Here is a 16,366-nt window from a genome sequence, read left to right as displayed (position 1 = left end):
CGGCTGCTAGGTCAATACTTTAAGATGTCATTAAATGATTTTAACTTCTCTATGGGGTTCATGACTGATTTCACAGACCATGGTTATCTGATATTTTTATGTGACATTTAGCATCCCGTTTATTTCCATTGACCTTTGACACTATGAATTTTACTTATGATTTTGCTATGGATCCACTTGATGCTAGGCATTTTGACTCGATAGGACTTCTCACAGGCACTCTCGCTGTCCCTTACATTATACCTCCCGACACCATTACACCTCGTAATGGGCGCGTGTACATGAGGAGAACTGAATCACCTCCGGCAGCTAGCACACAATCGGATATATGATACGAGATGCAAGGTGTGTCTGGTCCCCTTAACGCTATTGAAGCCAACCTTGCTGAGGTTCTTTCTTACCTTCTCACGGGCTCGTCTCAACGTGGTCATGGCCGCGGTCGCCACTAGATTGGTTAGTATTTCTTTTTCTTTTACCCTCTCTTTATTTTTTTAAATTGAGTTATTCTGAAATTGATATGTTGGAATCTTTAGTTACTCATCTTGAACTCCACTTTTTACTCCTGCTTCCTTTTGTATTATAACCATGTTTTGATCAAATTTAATTTGTATGAAGGTGATTGGTATAGCTGGTGAATTTTTTGTTGAGTATAGTTATTTCATGCTTTTGTTGATAGAGATGAACTTGACTCAGTGCATGTAAACATGTCTTGCAAGATTCGAGCCTAAATGAGCATATATTTTCTTTCTTGCTCATTGTTTGATTTGAGTGTGCCGGACTAATTAGGATATTCTAGAACTTGTAATCACAATGCATAACGAGATTAAATGTTGGGCATAATGTTTTAATGTGATAGGGGCACCTAAGATAAACCCATTTTCCCCAAAAATCTTACCCATTTATATATTCACTAGTGAACCACATTTGAGCCTATTTCCCTTTGTTTGATTTTCAACTCACCAAATTAAACCTGAAGCCTTTCTTTTTATTTTTCCCTCTCTTTTCACACCCTTGCCTAAACTTTAGATCTTGTATCATTCTTGTCCCACAAAAAATGAAAAAAAATCGTAAAAAAGTACATTGTTCACTATTTCGAACTGGAAAAAAAACACTTTGTTCAAATGAAAAGAAAAAGAAGAAGGAGAAATTGATCGTTTCAATTGTCTTTTATCTATTATTTTTTCTTGTTTTATTTTTTATTATGCTTCATGTTAGTTCGTGGATTGTTCCTAATTATTTTGATCTCTTGTTTTGACATTTTAAACCTTTCTTTTCGGCCTTTTTCCCTACCCATACCTTAGCCACGTTACAACCTAGATTAAAGACCCCTTGATTATTGCATTATGTTCACTTTTAGTAGTGAAGGCTTGATTGGATTTCAAGCCTATGGTAATATTTTGGCTAGTTTTGGTTTTAGCGATTTCATTTACCCTAAATACTTTGAGCGGATATGTGTGAATCTTTGTGAGTTATTGAGTCATGTTTCATTGAAGTTGGCAATTAATTGGAATATCTTGTTTGCTTTAAATTTTACTAGTTGTGTCTTAGCTTGATTGTAACTTGAATTCGGCAATTGTCATGGACTTAGTTCGATTGGAAGTTTAAAAATAAAAATAAATTGAAATTGAAGATGACAACTTGTGGTTTTGATATGTTAATTGAGGAATGCTTGAGGACAAGAATTGAATAAGTGAGAGGGAATTTGATAGGTTCTTTATTTGGTTATTATTTTACTTTTAAATTTCTCATTAATTGTTGGTTTTTGTGGGTTATTTGTTCGTTTTGATTCATTTTCTGTACATGACATTAGATTCTGGAAAATGCACTTAAAGGGTAGAATTTTGCGGTTTTTTATTTTTGGAATCAAAGCTGGATCAGTAGGCATGACACATCTGACGAGGCGATAAGTCATCACCTTCTAGAAGGTCTAGTCAGCGCTTCTAGAAGAACGAATGGATCAGCTGCACGTTTCTGCAATTCAAATTTGAATTGAAGTCATGTTTTAGGATATTATTTTAAATATTATATTGTATCTTCTCTTTGTTTTTAGTATTTTAGTTTAAATAGTTTTAAGTATTTTCATTAGGATTTATTTCTTTATTTTAGGATTTATCTTTACCTTGTTTTTAGGATTTTGAAGGCTATAAATACCCTATCATGGTAAGCCTAAAACACATATCTATAATTGAGAATTTACTCTTCTTCTTCTTTCTAGTTTTATAAAGTTCTCTATTTTCTTTTCTTTTCAAGTTTTCATTTTTCTATTTTATTTTAAGTTTTATTTTTAAACATGCTAAGCATAAGCATGACTTTTGTCATGCTTAGCTAATTTTCTTTTAAGCGAAGGCTAAAGCAATCCTTCAATTTCAAACGTGAGAATTGCAAGACACTTAAATCGCTTCAGATATCTCTCTTTGTTTTTTGGGCTTATTTTCAAATCAAAACAATTTTCAAAACCAAAAAGTCGACGTTGGTCTGGATGTTGTTATAGTTAACATGGGAGGAAGGATCAGCTTATTTAAGCACATTCGACTTCCTGGGAACACACTTAGCAAAATTGTTTGCTAAGAGGAGACTGAGATCGGAACCAATTATTATCGAAATAACATAATTCGAGTCGGTATCTTTTCGAGCCTTAACATTTTTAGATCTACAACATTGTTGTTGCTTAGATCAATTCACAAACCGATATTAAAGATTGTACTTGGGTATTCGGTGTACAAAGCATAGTCACAAGGATTTGTCCTTGTAGACAAGTAACAGGCGTGAATCCTGACGTAAAGATCTATTTCGATGATCTAAGGAAACTGAGTCAAAGCTGAAAGCATAATGCTACTTTTACAATAAGTCTTCTTTTCAAAATCCAATTACTATTTTATTCTATTTATTATTTTTTATTATTTGTCTTTATCTTATTATCGAACAGTATTTTCAAAATCCCCCTATTTATCTTATTCTTATCTCACCTTTTATCTTTATATTTTTATTTATTTTTTTAATCTTAAATTTCATCCCTATACAAACTCTACCGTTCATAAACAAAAATATAACTACATCAGAAATTGCAGTCTCTATGAGATCGACCCTTACTTTCCACTTGTTATATTTTCTTTATATTTCTTTTGGGATTAATGAATTATTTTGACACGAAAATGACACGTGTCATAATATTTTTTTCGATGCTAATCTCTTATGGTTTATTTTGGTTCCTTTTTTAAAGAGATTTAGGTAATACACACCTATCAGGACATTTGGTACCAGAACTTGGGAGGCTTCAACATTTGCAATATTTGTATGTTCTACTTTTCTCTTGAAGTTTTTTTCACTTGCCCTTAATATCTACATTTGTACAAATGTTAACTTGTTGGATACTACTGTAGATATTCAACGTTATTTATTTCGGACTCATTTCTTTAACGCATGGAACAAAAATAACATCCAAGGAACCATCCCTACTGAACTTGGGAACTTGAAGAGCCTTATCAGATTGGATCTATACAACATCTCCGGCACCATGCCTCCTTCGCTTGGGAAACTGAAGTCTCTCGTATTCTTGTGTGTGTTCAAGTCCATTGTTTGTCTTTTCATGCAGGATTAGACTATTGTGAATGTTTTTATTTCTCACTGCTGCCTTCCCTTATGAGCTTGACTAGAAAAATCGACGACGGATTAGATGATAGATAATTTGGGACTTAACTAATCTATAAGCGTAACATAATGGCTTTATCTATTTGTGTTCCTAATTTCTTTTGTGCTACCATGATTACTCCATTCTTAGTTATCTCGTGCCGTAAACTGGAATATTAGTCATTTTTCATTTCTTATTCTCTGCATATTAGTTCATGTATCATTGTAACATCTAATCACTGGTCTTTGAACCTGGGTTCAGCCCAAATTGTTCACCATCCTCCCTTAGAAGTTGAATTCCTACAAGGCTAGATTTCGATCCTCTCGACACTTCTCAATTCTGCTACCAGCCTACCCCAATTGCCCCTAGGCCTTGGTCTCCTTTGTACCAAAAAAATGTAATCGCTGACTCTCATTATTGTTTCATTTTACATGCGACTTAATGACAACAGACTAACTGGACCTATCCCTAGGGAACTTATTGGGGTTTTGCCTAAAGTTGTGTAAGTCTTGCAATTTTTTGGACAATTTATTTTATAGAATACAATTCTCTGGTCCTATTTTGCAAAGCATTAAACTTGCGGTTCTATTTTTTTTTTTACCTATTTTCTTCCAGTGATATGTCAAAGAATGATTTGTGTGGAACAATTCCTACCAGTGGACCATTTGAGCACATTCCTCTAAACAAGTAAGTTCGCCCGTGTTTTTCTTTTACTTGCTTTATAATTTTCGATCGAGTTGCACAATGATTGTTCACCTGGAATTTAGAAGTATCTGCATGTTTTGCTGCAATTATATTACCTTTATAGCACCTCTGCTTTCTTCTAGTCTCGATAGATTCTATTCCATTTCCTTTGGGTAAGCTTTACCTTGTTATTGACATTTCTTCTCACATGTGCGCCTATTCCTCATGTCATCCCCACTTGAAGTTCTATTCTTGGGTTTTTCTCTGACTTATTTTTGTTCCCTATTTTAAGTTTCATTTCTTTTGTTTTCTTGTACGCAAAGTCACTGATCTTAACGTTGTTCCAAATCGTATAGTTTTGAGAAAAAACCCTCGATTGGAAGGTCCGGAGTTGTTGGGGCTTGCTAGTTACGACACAAACTGCTCGTGAAGGACAAAGTGATGCTACAAAGCTTGGAATTAGTTGTGTACTCGCAAGATCTTGAGTGTATTATCACACTATAAATGTGGTTTGTGAGATGCAATCCTTCATATAAGTATCTGTAAATCAGAATTTATTAGTATTTGTAACTGAAACTATGATGCTCTTCCTAAGGTGGTGTAGACAAGCTAGTATTTGATGTAATAGCAGCAACAAGTTTACCACTGGTGTGCATCCTTAAAATAGCTTCCCACTTATTTGCCATATATTTTCATGTCAATTTGGAACTTCTCTAGGTTTAAAGCATGCACCTGAAATTGTTGTTAACTAGATCAATTAATTGGGCGGTTCGAGTTGATTTTTCCGGTCAGTTTTTCGGGTTTGGTCATCATTGATTCGATAGTGGCATATGTGATTTAAAATTTTGGGGGTTAGGAATTTAGGAGGTTTAAGTATTTTGAGTAATTTAGGGATTTAAGGGAGATTTTAGAAAATTACTTATTTAAATTTTTTTATTAAGTTAAGACGATTATAAAATAGTATAGGAGTGATGCAGTTAACCAACTGGGTTATATAGCTTGGGGCATATTAGGCCTTTGGTTTTCTTGTTTTGTTTTGTTTCGTATTGCTGTAGCAGTATGTTTGGCGGCTTTTTTTTTGGTAATAATTAAGAATTCATTCAAAAAGAAAATAAAATTTACTCTGAATATTTTTAATCATTTAATAATAAATGTTCAATCATCTAATAACGATTTTCTAACCATCGAAACAATTTAATTCGTTAATTATTTGAGTTTTTTGAAAATAAACTTAAAAGAGATTTTGAAAATATATCATGTATCAAGCATTTATTGGATAATAGAATTTTTTTTACAGTCATTCAACATTAAATGATAATAGAAACAAAACTGTTAAATATCTATTTTGATCGAATTTTTAAAATATGTAAATAAAATAAATATATATATATAATCTATAAAAGTTATTTTTAATTAAATGATATAAAAGGACCTCTAAAAAGGGCAAATTTACTTGAGTAGTAGGGTGAGATAACCTTGGATAAAAAGGGCAAATGATATCCGAATTTGAAGGTTTTTGATTTAATTCAATTTGATCGGATATATATATTTTTTTAAAACGAGTTTAGGTCGAGTTAAGTTTGGATTTAGTGTGAAAATATTCGATACGATTTGATCCGAAAAATATATAATATTTTTTATTATTTCGGGTTAGGTTAGGTCGGGTCGGGTCGGGTTTTTAAGTTATATATCGGGTCGGTTGAAATCTTGTTTTGGTCATGTTGGGTCGGATCTCGGATGGAATATTAATTATTTTCGGGTCGGATCGGGTAGACCAAAAAACCGACCTAAACTGACCTATGCCTAGAGGTGGGTATACGGGCTACCCGCCCGTTTAGCCCGCGGGTTTTGACGGTGCGGGCTTAAACGGAGCGGGCTAAAAAGCCCGCATTCATAAACGGTTTTGAATTTTAAGGCCCGTGGCCCGTCCATTTAACCCGCGGGCTAAACAGGCTTACCCGCGGCCCGTTTAATAAAAATAATTTTAAATGCTTTAAATGCAATAAAAATAATGTTTTAACTTACTACACCTTTAAAAATGATCGAGTAACTTGAAAAGGAAGGTAGCACCGTCAAAATAATAAATAATATTTAAATTTTATTTTAAATAGCCGGAAATGATTATAAAATAATATTTTTTTAATTTTTTAATCATTAATATATATATATATATATAATGATATAATTACTTAAACTCAAATTAAAAAAACAATATTCACTTATATCACCAAATTGAAAAAAATAAAACAGTAACCATATTATACTTTTATAAAACACAATTATTCAATGCTATAATATGAAGACACAGAAGTGTCTGAAAGCATAAATTCAAACATAAAAATTCAACAAAATCAAATATTATACAAATCTAACAAGAAAGTTGTCAAGTGTTCTTAATAATTGTATTTTATAGATACTTTAGAGAAATACTAAAACATAATATGAAAATATAAAATAAAATACTTACAGTATAAGAGTAAATTTGAAAGATACAGTTATATTAAAATTGATAAAATATAAGTCATTAATTTGTTAAAATATATTTATTTTGTAAAAGTCTTTAAAAGTTGAAAAGTATGTTTTTAATTTTTTCTTTTACTTTTATTTTTTATTTTTAATCCAAATATTACGTGTCATGTGATATATTATTAGAATATCACGTTATTTTTTATAATTAAAGAACAAAATGGATAACATACTTCATGAAAAAAAAATAAAGGTCAAAATTAAATAAAAAATCTTTAAATACCATAATGATAATGATGTATATTTAAATGAAAAAAATCAAACAACGGTAAAATTATGACAAACGCCCTAATAAATTTAAGAACTACAATAGTAATAAGTAACATCATATTTATAGGTAATTTATTTTCTTTTTCTATAAAATTCTTTAAGTTTATTTTCTCTAAAATTTTATAAATTTTAAATTAAGCGGGTTTAACGGGTAGCCCGCGGTTATACCTATTAAACCCATGAGTTTAACGGTCCGGGTTAAAAAATCCGTAATTTAAACGATCTTCAATTTTTGAGGTCCGAAGCTTGCACGAGTCACAGTTAAACGGGTAGCCCACGGACCTTAGTCTATATAATCAGCTCTACCTATGCCCATCCCTACCTAAAATAATTTGGAGGCAGCTCCGGTGCTGTCCTGTAAAATACATCTCGGCCAAATTATGATCTAGATCCATTTATAATACTCAAAATTTCATCATTATATTTAACTTATTATTATCAGTAAATAAATCAAATAATTAAAAACTCAAACCTTCAATAGTGATTTGGTATCCACAAGTTCATAGAATTATTATTTTAGTTTTAAAACTTTAATTCAGAAACTTTAAAATTCATTTCCTAAAACTTAAATTTTACATAAGATCTCTAAATTCTAAAATAAATAGTCTTATGTAACGTAGCTTTTATGTCAGACAATTTTCTTTGAAATTACATGAAATTCTTTTCTAAATAATTTAAGTGATTATAAAATAATATATGTTAAAAAAATTAACTATTAACAACACATATATCTCGTAGACGTAGTTACTCAAATCTGATTTTTTTTATAGATAATAATATTTTCTATTACTGTTGAGGTTACTTGGTGTAATCTATATGCAATTCTTATATGTTTTAAATTTAATAATAAATATAATAGAAATGGTATATATATATATATATATATATATATATATATGTTTTTTTAAAACTCTTCTTATAATGAAAAATCTTATGTTTCCATGACGAGTTGGATGGAATATTTTAAGAAAAATATGCCACTATCTTAATATAAATAATTTAGTTTTAATTAGGAATGGTTAATCCGAAATTAATAAGTTCTAATTGGAACCAATTTTATAAGGTCAATTTAAAAAAAATCCAGGATCAGGTCGGGTTCGGGTGGAAGGTAAAAAAACTCTAACTTGATCTAACCCATCAATAATAATGTAATTTCCTTTAAAAAATTATTATTATTTAAATTAAGTCCTTATTTTAAACGGAGTAGGGTGAAGGATATATATTTTTGGATTTAGTCGGATGAAAAATATATAATTTTAGAATTAGAATGAATTTAGACAAAGGATACATATTTTCAAATAGAATCGGATAGACTAAAAATCCAACCTTACCCAGTACATCCTAGTCCATAGTTTTAACCATTTAAATTAAGAGAACATAAGAATTTCAAATTGGAAAAAACTGATATAAAAAAGATCGAATTATAAATTCTAAAGTTAAAAATAACTTTTTTACTATTTTATGCATTAAAAATGTTAAAAAAAATATATCAAAGAAAATACAAAGAGAGGGGTCAGCGGCTTGCTTGGCCTCTTCCACATACGCCTAATTTAGATAAACTAATGTGATTTTAAAGGTAGAGGGATCAAAAAAGAAATTCGGCCTTTTTATATATATTAATAAAAACAATTTCTCTACGAAAAACGTATACTTTTTTGTCTGAAGAAGCAATCGGACTGGATAAACCCGACGTCTGTTTACTTTTCTTCGAAAATAATAAAATTGATACTTTAAATTCTTTTTCTTCCTCCTTGCTATTTAATCCAAAGTCTTTGTGCTCTCAACTTCATGATGTTTTGATTTTTATATTAAAAATCCTCAATAATTTCTCCCACTTTCTTTCTTTTTCTTTCCATCCTATATATCCTTTCGCAGTCGCCAACAGGAAAGACAAGTAGCCACCACCCTCTATTCAATAGCAGTAGAAAAAGTTCCAATATGTATAACTGAAGGGATCATATTCCTCTCTTTTTTTGGAAAACCTTCTAGTGTTTCGGAGTTCACTTCTTTCAGCTTTGTGGAATTAGCGAAAATCTGGGTTATTCCAGGTAAGTCTTGTTTTTAGATATGGTTGAGTGGATCTATATGTTCTACTGCTTTTTTTTTTCTGATATGGGTTTTGATCATTAATCCTTATACTTTTGTTCTTCTGATATTTTTCTGTGTTGGGTTTTTATCTGTGGTTGATAAAGATACTTTTTTTTGTTTGCTTTATACAGTTGAGTTTTTAATTGTTTAATTGTGCTCGATCTGGGTTTTTGATTATTGATTGATAAAATCGAGGTCTTGATTTTATCTGATGTTTAAAAAAATAAAAAAATGATAATAATTGCGTGGAGATCTGAAGTGTATCAGCTGAGTTTTCATTAACCAAATTATTATTAATTCAGGTTAACAAAGAAATCTTTGAAGTGATTTGGGTTCTATCCTGGAATAATGATGGTGTTCGATGATATGGGAATTTGTGGGGATATGGATTTTTTCAGTGCTCCCTTTGGAGAAAAAGATGTGGCGGTTGCGGCGGCGGCCATGGTGGCTTCACATACTGAACCGGATGCCGCGGTGGAAGATGATTATAGTGATGAGGAAATTGACGAGGATGAACTGGAGAGAGGATGTGGAGGGACAAGATGCGTCTCAAACGCTTAAAGAACAGAACAAAAGCAAGGAAGGGGTGGTCGATGCTGCGAAACAGAGACAGTCTCAAGAACAGGCAAGGAAAAAGAAGATGTCGAGGGCGCAAGATGGGATATTGAAGTACATGTTGAAGATGATGGAAGTGTGCAAGGCTCAAGGTTTCGTATATGGGATAATTCCGGAGAAAGGAAAGCCGGTGACCGGGGCATCTGATAATCTTCGGGAATGGTGGAAAGATAAAGTCAGGTTTGATCGTAATGGCCCTGCTGCTATTTCCATGTACCAGGCTGATAATTCGATTCCCGGCAACAATGATGGGTGTAACTCGATTGGTCCGACACCGTACACCTTGCAAGAGCTTCAAGATACAACACTCGGTTCTCTTTTGTCAGCGCTGATGCAGCATTGCAATCCTCCTCAGAGGCGATATCCTTTAGAGAAAGGTATTCACCCACCGTGGTGGCCTACTGGAAACGAGGAATGGTGGCCGCATCTTGGATTGCCCAAAGATCAAGGCCCTCCTTATAAGAAACCTCATGACCTAAAGAAGGCTTGGAAAGTTGGAGTTCTCACCGCCGTAATCAAGCATATGTCTCCAGATATAGCCAAGATTCGCAAGCTTGTGAGGCAGTCAAAGTGTTTGCAGGACAAGATGACAGCAAAGGAAAGTGCAACTTGGCTTGCCATCATTAACCAGGAGGAGGCCTTGGCTCGAGAGCTTTACCCTGAGTCCTGTCCACCTTTATCATCGGGTGGAGGAAGTGGGTCTTTGGTTATAAACGACTGCAGCAAGTATGATGCTGAAGGGATGAAGAGGAGCCAAACTTCGATGTGCAGGAATTCAAACCTGGGAATCTTAATTCATCTGAATTTGGGGTGGATCGAATGAGGGCTGTCCAACAACCACCTTATACTATCAAGGGAGAAGTCAATAATTCAGATTTTATGCGAAAGAGGAAACCGTGCAATGATTTAAACATGGTGGTGGAACACAAGATCTACACTTGCGAGTTCCTCCAATGTCCCTACAGTGAAATTCGATTGGGTTTTAATGACAGGACTGCCAGGGATAATCATCAATTAACTTGTCCGTATCAGAACTCCTCTGCACTGTTTGGTGGTTCGAATTTTAATGTTAACGAAGTGAAACCAGTGATTTTACCTCAAGCATTTGCTCAATCCAACCCAATCGCCCCTGCGGTTACTTCCGTTCCGACATTTGATCTTTCAGGGCTTGGAGTTCCAGAAGATGGGAAGAAATCAATCCATGAACTCATGTCGATATACGATAACAACATTCAAGACAACAAGAACATGAATCCAAATAACAATCCAGTTTCAGATGGTCAAAATATTTTTCAAATGAAAATCCAACAGCAACAGGATGAATACTTTCACATTCAAGGAGCCAAGGTGGAAGGAAACTTTGAGGAATCCGGCATTCTCAACAATCATCAGATGGTTCCGCAAGTAGGTCAATTTAACCGGTTCAAGGGCTTTAATTCTCCGTTCGAGACCAACCAGAATAACTATAACTTCTCATCGGTCTTTGGGTCTCCATTTGATCTCTCTTGTTTCGATTACAAGGAAGATCTCCAAGCAATCGGGACGGGCACCACCATGGCAAAGCAGGATGCTTCAATCTGGTTCCAGTAAGACGACCTAGCGAAAACATGCACTAGCTGAAACTTTTCTATTTTACTGTGGTATTGTATTTTTCCGCCTTGCGTGTAGCCTTAGAAGTTTAGCAAGTATAGTAGCTAGAAACATAGGATGTCACTGTCTTATAAATAAGTTAGGTTTATTGTCTTTGTATGTGTGTTTTTACCTTGATTTACGCCTTTTGTCTTCTTCTTGGAACCAGTTTCTACCACTATCATGTGTAGGAATCTGATTACGAGTGTTTTGTTGGGTACGTAGTGGATATGGATTATGGAATGACATCCTGTTATTGGCCATCCCCCATGTGAGCTTTACACCCACAATTGTTGATGGGAAGAATAAGATGACGATGACGATGCCTTAATTGACCATCATCATCACCATCTCACTTTCATGAATAATGGAACCTGCATCTTCTCATCTGGTGTGATGCTTTCATTTTTATTTTTTTTACGTTTAAAACATTTCTTGCTTTATGTGCAAAATTCCTTACAAAAAATTCATACATTTAAATTTGGTATTACATAACCTGATTTAGCTTCAGTTGGCCAAAAAGGGATCGAAAAATATATAAATTCAAAATGAAATAATATTTATGAGAAATGAATCTAACAGATATGATAATAGTAATAAATTATTACTTATTAGGTTTGACATTTTTTAGGGAATCATGTGTGTTACGAGACCTCCGTGAGCTACTTCTGATTTTTTTAAGCTCCCTTTTTTTCCTGATGTAATAAAATATATAATATGTTATCCATCTATTCATGTTTTTCAATGTCGGATCCAAAAATATATTTTTGGACACATATGTATTAATAAAAATCCAAATAGGATGATACAAATAAAATTTTAGTCTGAACACTTTAGTAAAATAAACAATAATATAAAAAATTCAGATTTTAAGATGAAAACATCTTTCCTCGATAATACATACATCTCCTTAGCCATATTGATACAATCTTTCTCTACCAATTCTCATTTCCACTAATCACACCTCCTTAAACAATTAAAATAATGTAACTAAAAAATATACTCATCCAAAAGTCGACCGCATTACTTTCTTAAACAATCAGAAAAAGATAGTCGGTAAATAAAACTATGTAATGCAAATTGTTACGAGTTCAATACGTATATTCTCGTGATATAAACCACTTATCATCCATGAAAGTGTTCTATCATTTTTCTACTTTTAAAACCTTTTTTTAGGAGAAAGGTAGCTTACTTTTATATTCTATCTCAAGAATTATTAATGATTTTATTTTTTTAAGGGTAAAGTATAAATAGTCCCCGAACTTTTAGGGCGTTGCATTTTGATCATCCAACTTTATAACTTGCAATATAGTATCAAACTTTTAGTTCGTTTTCATTTTGGTCTCTTTCGTTACCTCCCGTTACTTTTTACTGACGTGGTTGTTTCTTCTTCTTTCTCTTCTTCATCTTCCTTCTTTCTTCTTCTTCTTCTCCTCCTCACACACTCTCTCAATGAAATCTCATATCTAAAACCTTATTATTTCTTGAATTCTCTCTCTCTATTTTCCCAAGAAAATTAAGCTTCTCTCTCTACTTTCTCGGGAAAAGAATCAAAGAGATTATTTAGTTGTAGTTTATATTTAGGGTAAAATAATCTCTTTGATTCTTTTTCCCGATAAAATAGAGAGAGAAGCTAATTTTTCTTGGGAAAATAGAGAGAGAGAGAGAGAAAGAATTCAAGAAATGAAAAGGTTTTGGATATGAGATTTCATTGAGAGAGTATGTGAGAAGAAGAAGAATAAGAAGATGCCACATCAGAAAGTTAACGGGGTTAAGTCCCACGTCAACAAAAACTAACGGGAGATAATGGCAGGGACCGAAATGAAAACAAACTAAAACTATATTGCAAGTTTCAAAAATTAGATAACCAAAATGTAAGCATCCTAAAAGTTCGGAGACTATTTATATACTTTACCCTGTTTTAATTAAACATTTGATTATTGAAATGTCACATTTTAAATTTAGGGAAGATAGTTGATAAAGTTATACTATATAACTGTTTTATGTACTTTTAGTTATATTAATCTATGTATATATACATATAAATTGATAATACTTTAAATATACACTTAAAAATGTTAGAAATATTATAATAATACATACATTTTAAATAAAATTATAATATTATTTTATTTACCTTAAATTAAAGGTTGTTACCGTAATAGAATAGTGGTGAGTAAAACTCAACTTGACTCGATGCTAAAAAAGCATGACTCAAAATTTTATAAACTTAATTTGACTTGAAAAAAATCAAGTAAAATTTAAGTCGAGTCCCTCCACTTTGCATGATATATGTATATTGCGTATAAAAATATAAAGAAATATATATGTATATCATATATGGTTATAGGGCCAGCCTTGCCTTTAGGCCCAGCTTATTATCGTACATCCCCTTATCCCATTATATATGAGAATAGGGTTTTATTGTTGTTGTGTATATGGTTATAGAAAGTCATTTAATTTAGAATTCATCAGTATCAAAATATTGTAAATATTTATTATTAAATTTAAATAAAAATTCGTATAATTCAACTTAAATCTTAGAAACTTGAATAAAATTAAATTATTAAACTTAAATTTGTTTAGTCGAGTGGATCAAATGTTGATTCATACCCTAGAAGTAGCCAACAGGAAAAGGAGGGGAAACGTGGCGGATGTGGAAGAACCCGTCTCAGGCTGTTTCAGGTATTGAAAAAGGTTTGGGGGGGCTATTTGGCTGGTGGTTGCCAATGGCTCCTTAGCTTTGAAATTTTCTTTACAAAACGGGTAGCCTGCCTTGCCCAACTATAAAAGGAAGGACCAAATGTAAATCCCATCATTAATTTCGCATTTAATTATGGATTCTATTTTCTGATTTTTCTCCACATGCGTAAGAAAAAATAGAAACAGGTGTGTACAAAGTGGCGATTGGCGAGTTGACTGCCAACGCGCTTCTACTGTGATCTTAGACACCAAGTAAAATAAACCTAATGAAATGGAAGAGAAAAGGACAGGGAGCAGTGCCAACTGTCTTACATTCCAATCCCACGCGGAAACCAACCAAAAGAAGATAAACGCAAGCTGCCAAGAAGGTGAGGAAACACACTACGCTCTTTGAGCTCAATAAATACCCAGCTCATTATCATAGTCCAAAATATTGTCTTTGATTCTTCAACAAAGCTCTCTCAAAAACGCACAGCAGACAGCACGATGGCCGAAAGAGTCCACCCCCGCGGTTCACCACCATCCTCCGATGAACGTCCGTCTCCAAAACCTGCACCGACTATGGAGGATAAGCCTATTCCACAACCCGGAACTTACGTCATCCAAATCCCCAAGGACCAAGTCTACCGCGTCCCTCCTCCGGAGAACGCCCGCCGTTACGCTCATCTTTCCAAACGTAAGTCCAGCCGCGGCACCTGTTTCCGCTGCTGTTGCTGCTTCTTGACCACGATCCTCTCTCTCCTCCTCGCCGCCGCCATTGCTGCCGCCGTGATCTATTTCGTTTTCAAGCCCGAAGCTCCGAACTACTCCGTTGATAACGTGGCCATCAAGGGATTCAACCTGACATCACCGTCTCCGCTCAATCCAGAATTCGACGTCACCGTCCGAGCACACAATCCCAACGACAAAATCGGCATTTACTACGAGAAAGGCAGCTCCGTTAAAATCTACTACGAAGGCGTTAACCTCTGTAACGGCGCCTTGCCGGCTTTTTACCAGCCGACCAATAACGTAACATTGTTCAAAACTGCATTAAAAGGCTCCCGTATCGAACTAACCAACGCCACGCTTAGGTCCCTTTCCAATGGTCAGAAGCAGGGAACGGTGCCGTTTACTTTGAAGCTGAGGGCGCCGGTTAAGATTAAAGTTGAATCCATTAAGACATGGAAAATTACTGTTAAAGTGACGTGCAAGTTAACGGTCGACAAGTTAACGGCGGCGTCCAAGATTGTATCAAAGGATTGTGATTATGGAGTTGATCTTTGGTAATGTTTGGATTATAGTTGGGTGTTTGATTTCAGGGATAATTTTGTTCTTTTTTTGTTAGAATTCTTTTATCTCTATATATTATATAATATACTTATCATATTTATGTTTTGTTTTTTCAATTATATCATAGTTATGTTTATACATGGTGGATATTCTACAAATGGACACTTAAATAATGATCTTACATGATATTGTTAATTTAATTTTTTTAATATTTTTTTGATAGAATGAATTTAGGGCGGTAAATAGGGAGAACAAAACTTGATTCGACTCGAAAAATCAATTTTTTTATTATTTTGAGTTATCCGAGTTAACTCGAATTATCAATTCGGATTTCAAATCGAGTTTAAATTTTAAAATTTCGTATAACTTGAAAAACCTAAAATTGGGATGATTATTTTAACAAATTTAAGATTTGGTCCTCGATTTCCTATTCCTTTAGTTCCTCCATTTTAAGTTAAATTTGTTTGGACCACATGCTCCTAAACCATCGTGGAATACATATGTAGTTTCAATCCCATTTTTTGATAAAAATTCTATTCTTTTAAATTTAGTCCCTCAATTTTGTATGATTTCCATATTTCTTCAAATCATCCTTTATTTTAATTACGTTTTACCAAATTTAAATCACATACTCCCATACCACTATAGAATACCTATGTAACTTTTATTGTTATTTTTCTACTAAAAATATAATCTCTTTTTTAATTTAGTCCTTTAAATTTGCATTTGACTCAATTTAGTCTTTTAACTACAATTGTTTACAAATTCTTTCTTCAATAAATACTTTGACTCATTTATACTCCCATTAATTTTTTTATCCTCAAAATAAATTTTTTTGAAATATAATTTATAAATATATTTCATAATTTTAGATTACATGTGATATATTAATGTCGTAATGTAAAAAAGAATATGAATATATATAGGGTTAGCATCCACTTATACTTAATG

General features: G+C 33.1%; 2 protein-coding genes and 1 pseudogene across 2 annotated transcripts in view; all 3 read left to right on the top strand.

Annotated features, from left to right (window-relative positions):
- The window catches only part of LOC120118806 (leucine-rich repeat protein 1-like), a 33,013-nt gene extending 28,016 nt beyond the window's left edge, over positions 1 to 4,997 (top strand). The window contains exons 3-7 of the mRNA XM_039138779.1: positions 3,221 to 3,299; positions 3,425 to 3,554; positions 4,061 to 4,130; positions 4,244 to 4,315; positions 4,676 to 4,997. Coding sequence (XP_038994710.1) covers positions 3,221 to 3,299; positions 3,425 to 3,554; positions 4,061 to 4,130; positions 4,244 to 4,315; positions 4,676 to 4,742 — 418 coding nt within the window. The 3' untranslated portion in view covers positions 4,743 to 4,997. The remainder of the gene's footprint in view (positions 1 to 3,220; positions 3,300 to 3,424; positions 3,555 to 4,060; positions 4,131 to 4,243; positions 4,316 to 4,675) is intronic.
- Positions 4,998 to 8,854: 3,857 nt separating this feature from the next.
- LOC120119430 lies at positions 8,855 to 11,703 on the top strand (annotated as a pseudogene).
- Positions 11,704 to 14,609: 2,906 nt separating this feature from the next.
- On the top strand, positions 14,610 to 15,450 carry LOC120119421 (NDR1/HIN1-like protein 13). Its single transcript, XM_039139235.1, has one exon. It carries the CDS (start codon positions 14,630 to 14,632, stop codon positions 15,410 to 15,412), a length of 783 nt encoding a protein of 260 aa, XP_038995166.1. The 5' UTR covers positions 14,610 to 14,629; the 3' UTR covers positions 15,413 to 15,450.
- The last annotated feature ends 916 nt before the right edge of the window (positions 15,451 to 16,366 follow it).

Source organism: Hibiscus syriacus, unplaced genomic scaffold (assembly GCF_006381635.1).
Source record: "Hibiscus syriacus cultivar Baekdansim isolate YM2019G1 unplaced genomic scaffold, ASM638163v2 tig00000991_pilon, whole genome shotgun sequence".
NCBI classification, from domain to species: domain Eukaryota; kingdom Viridiplantae; phylum Streptophyta; class Magnoliopsida; order Malvales; family Malvaceae; genus Hibiscus; species Hibiscus syriacus.
Note: the sequence above shows the minus strand (reverse complement) of the source record. Positions and strands in the feature narration are given on the sequence as shown.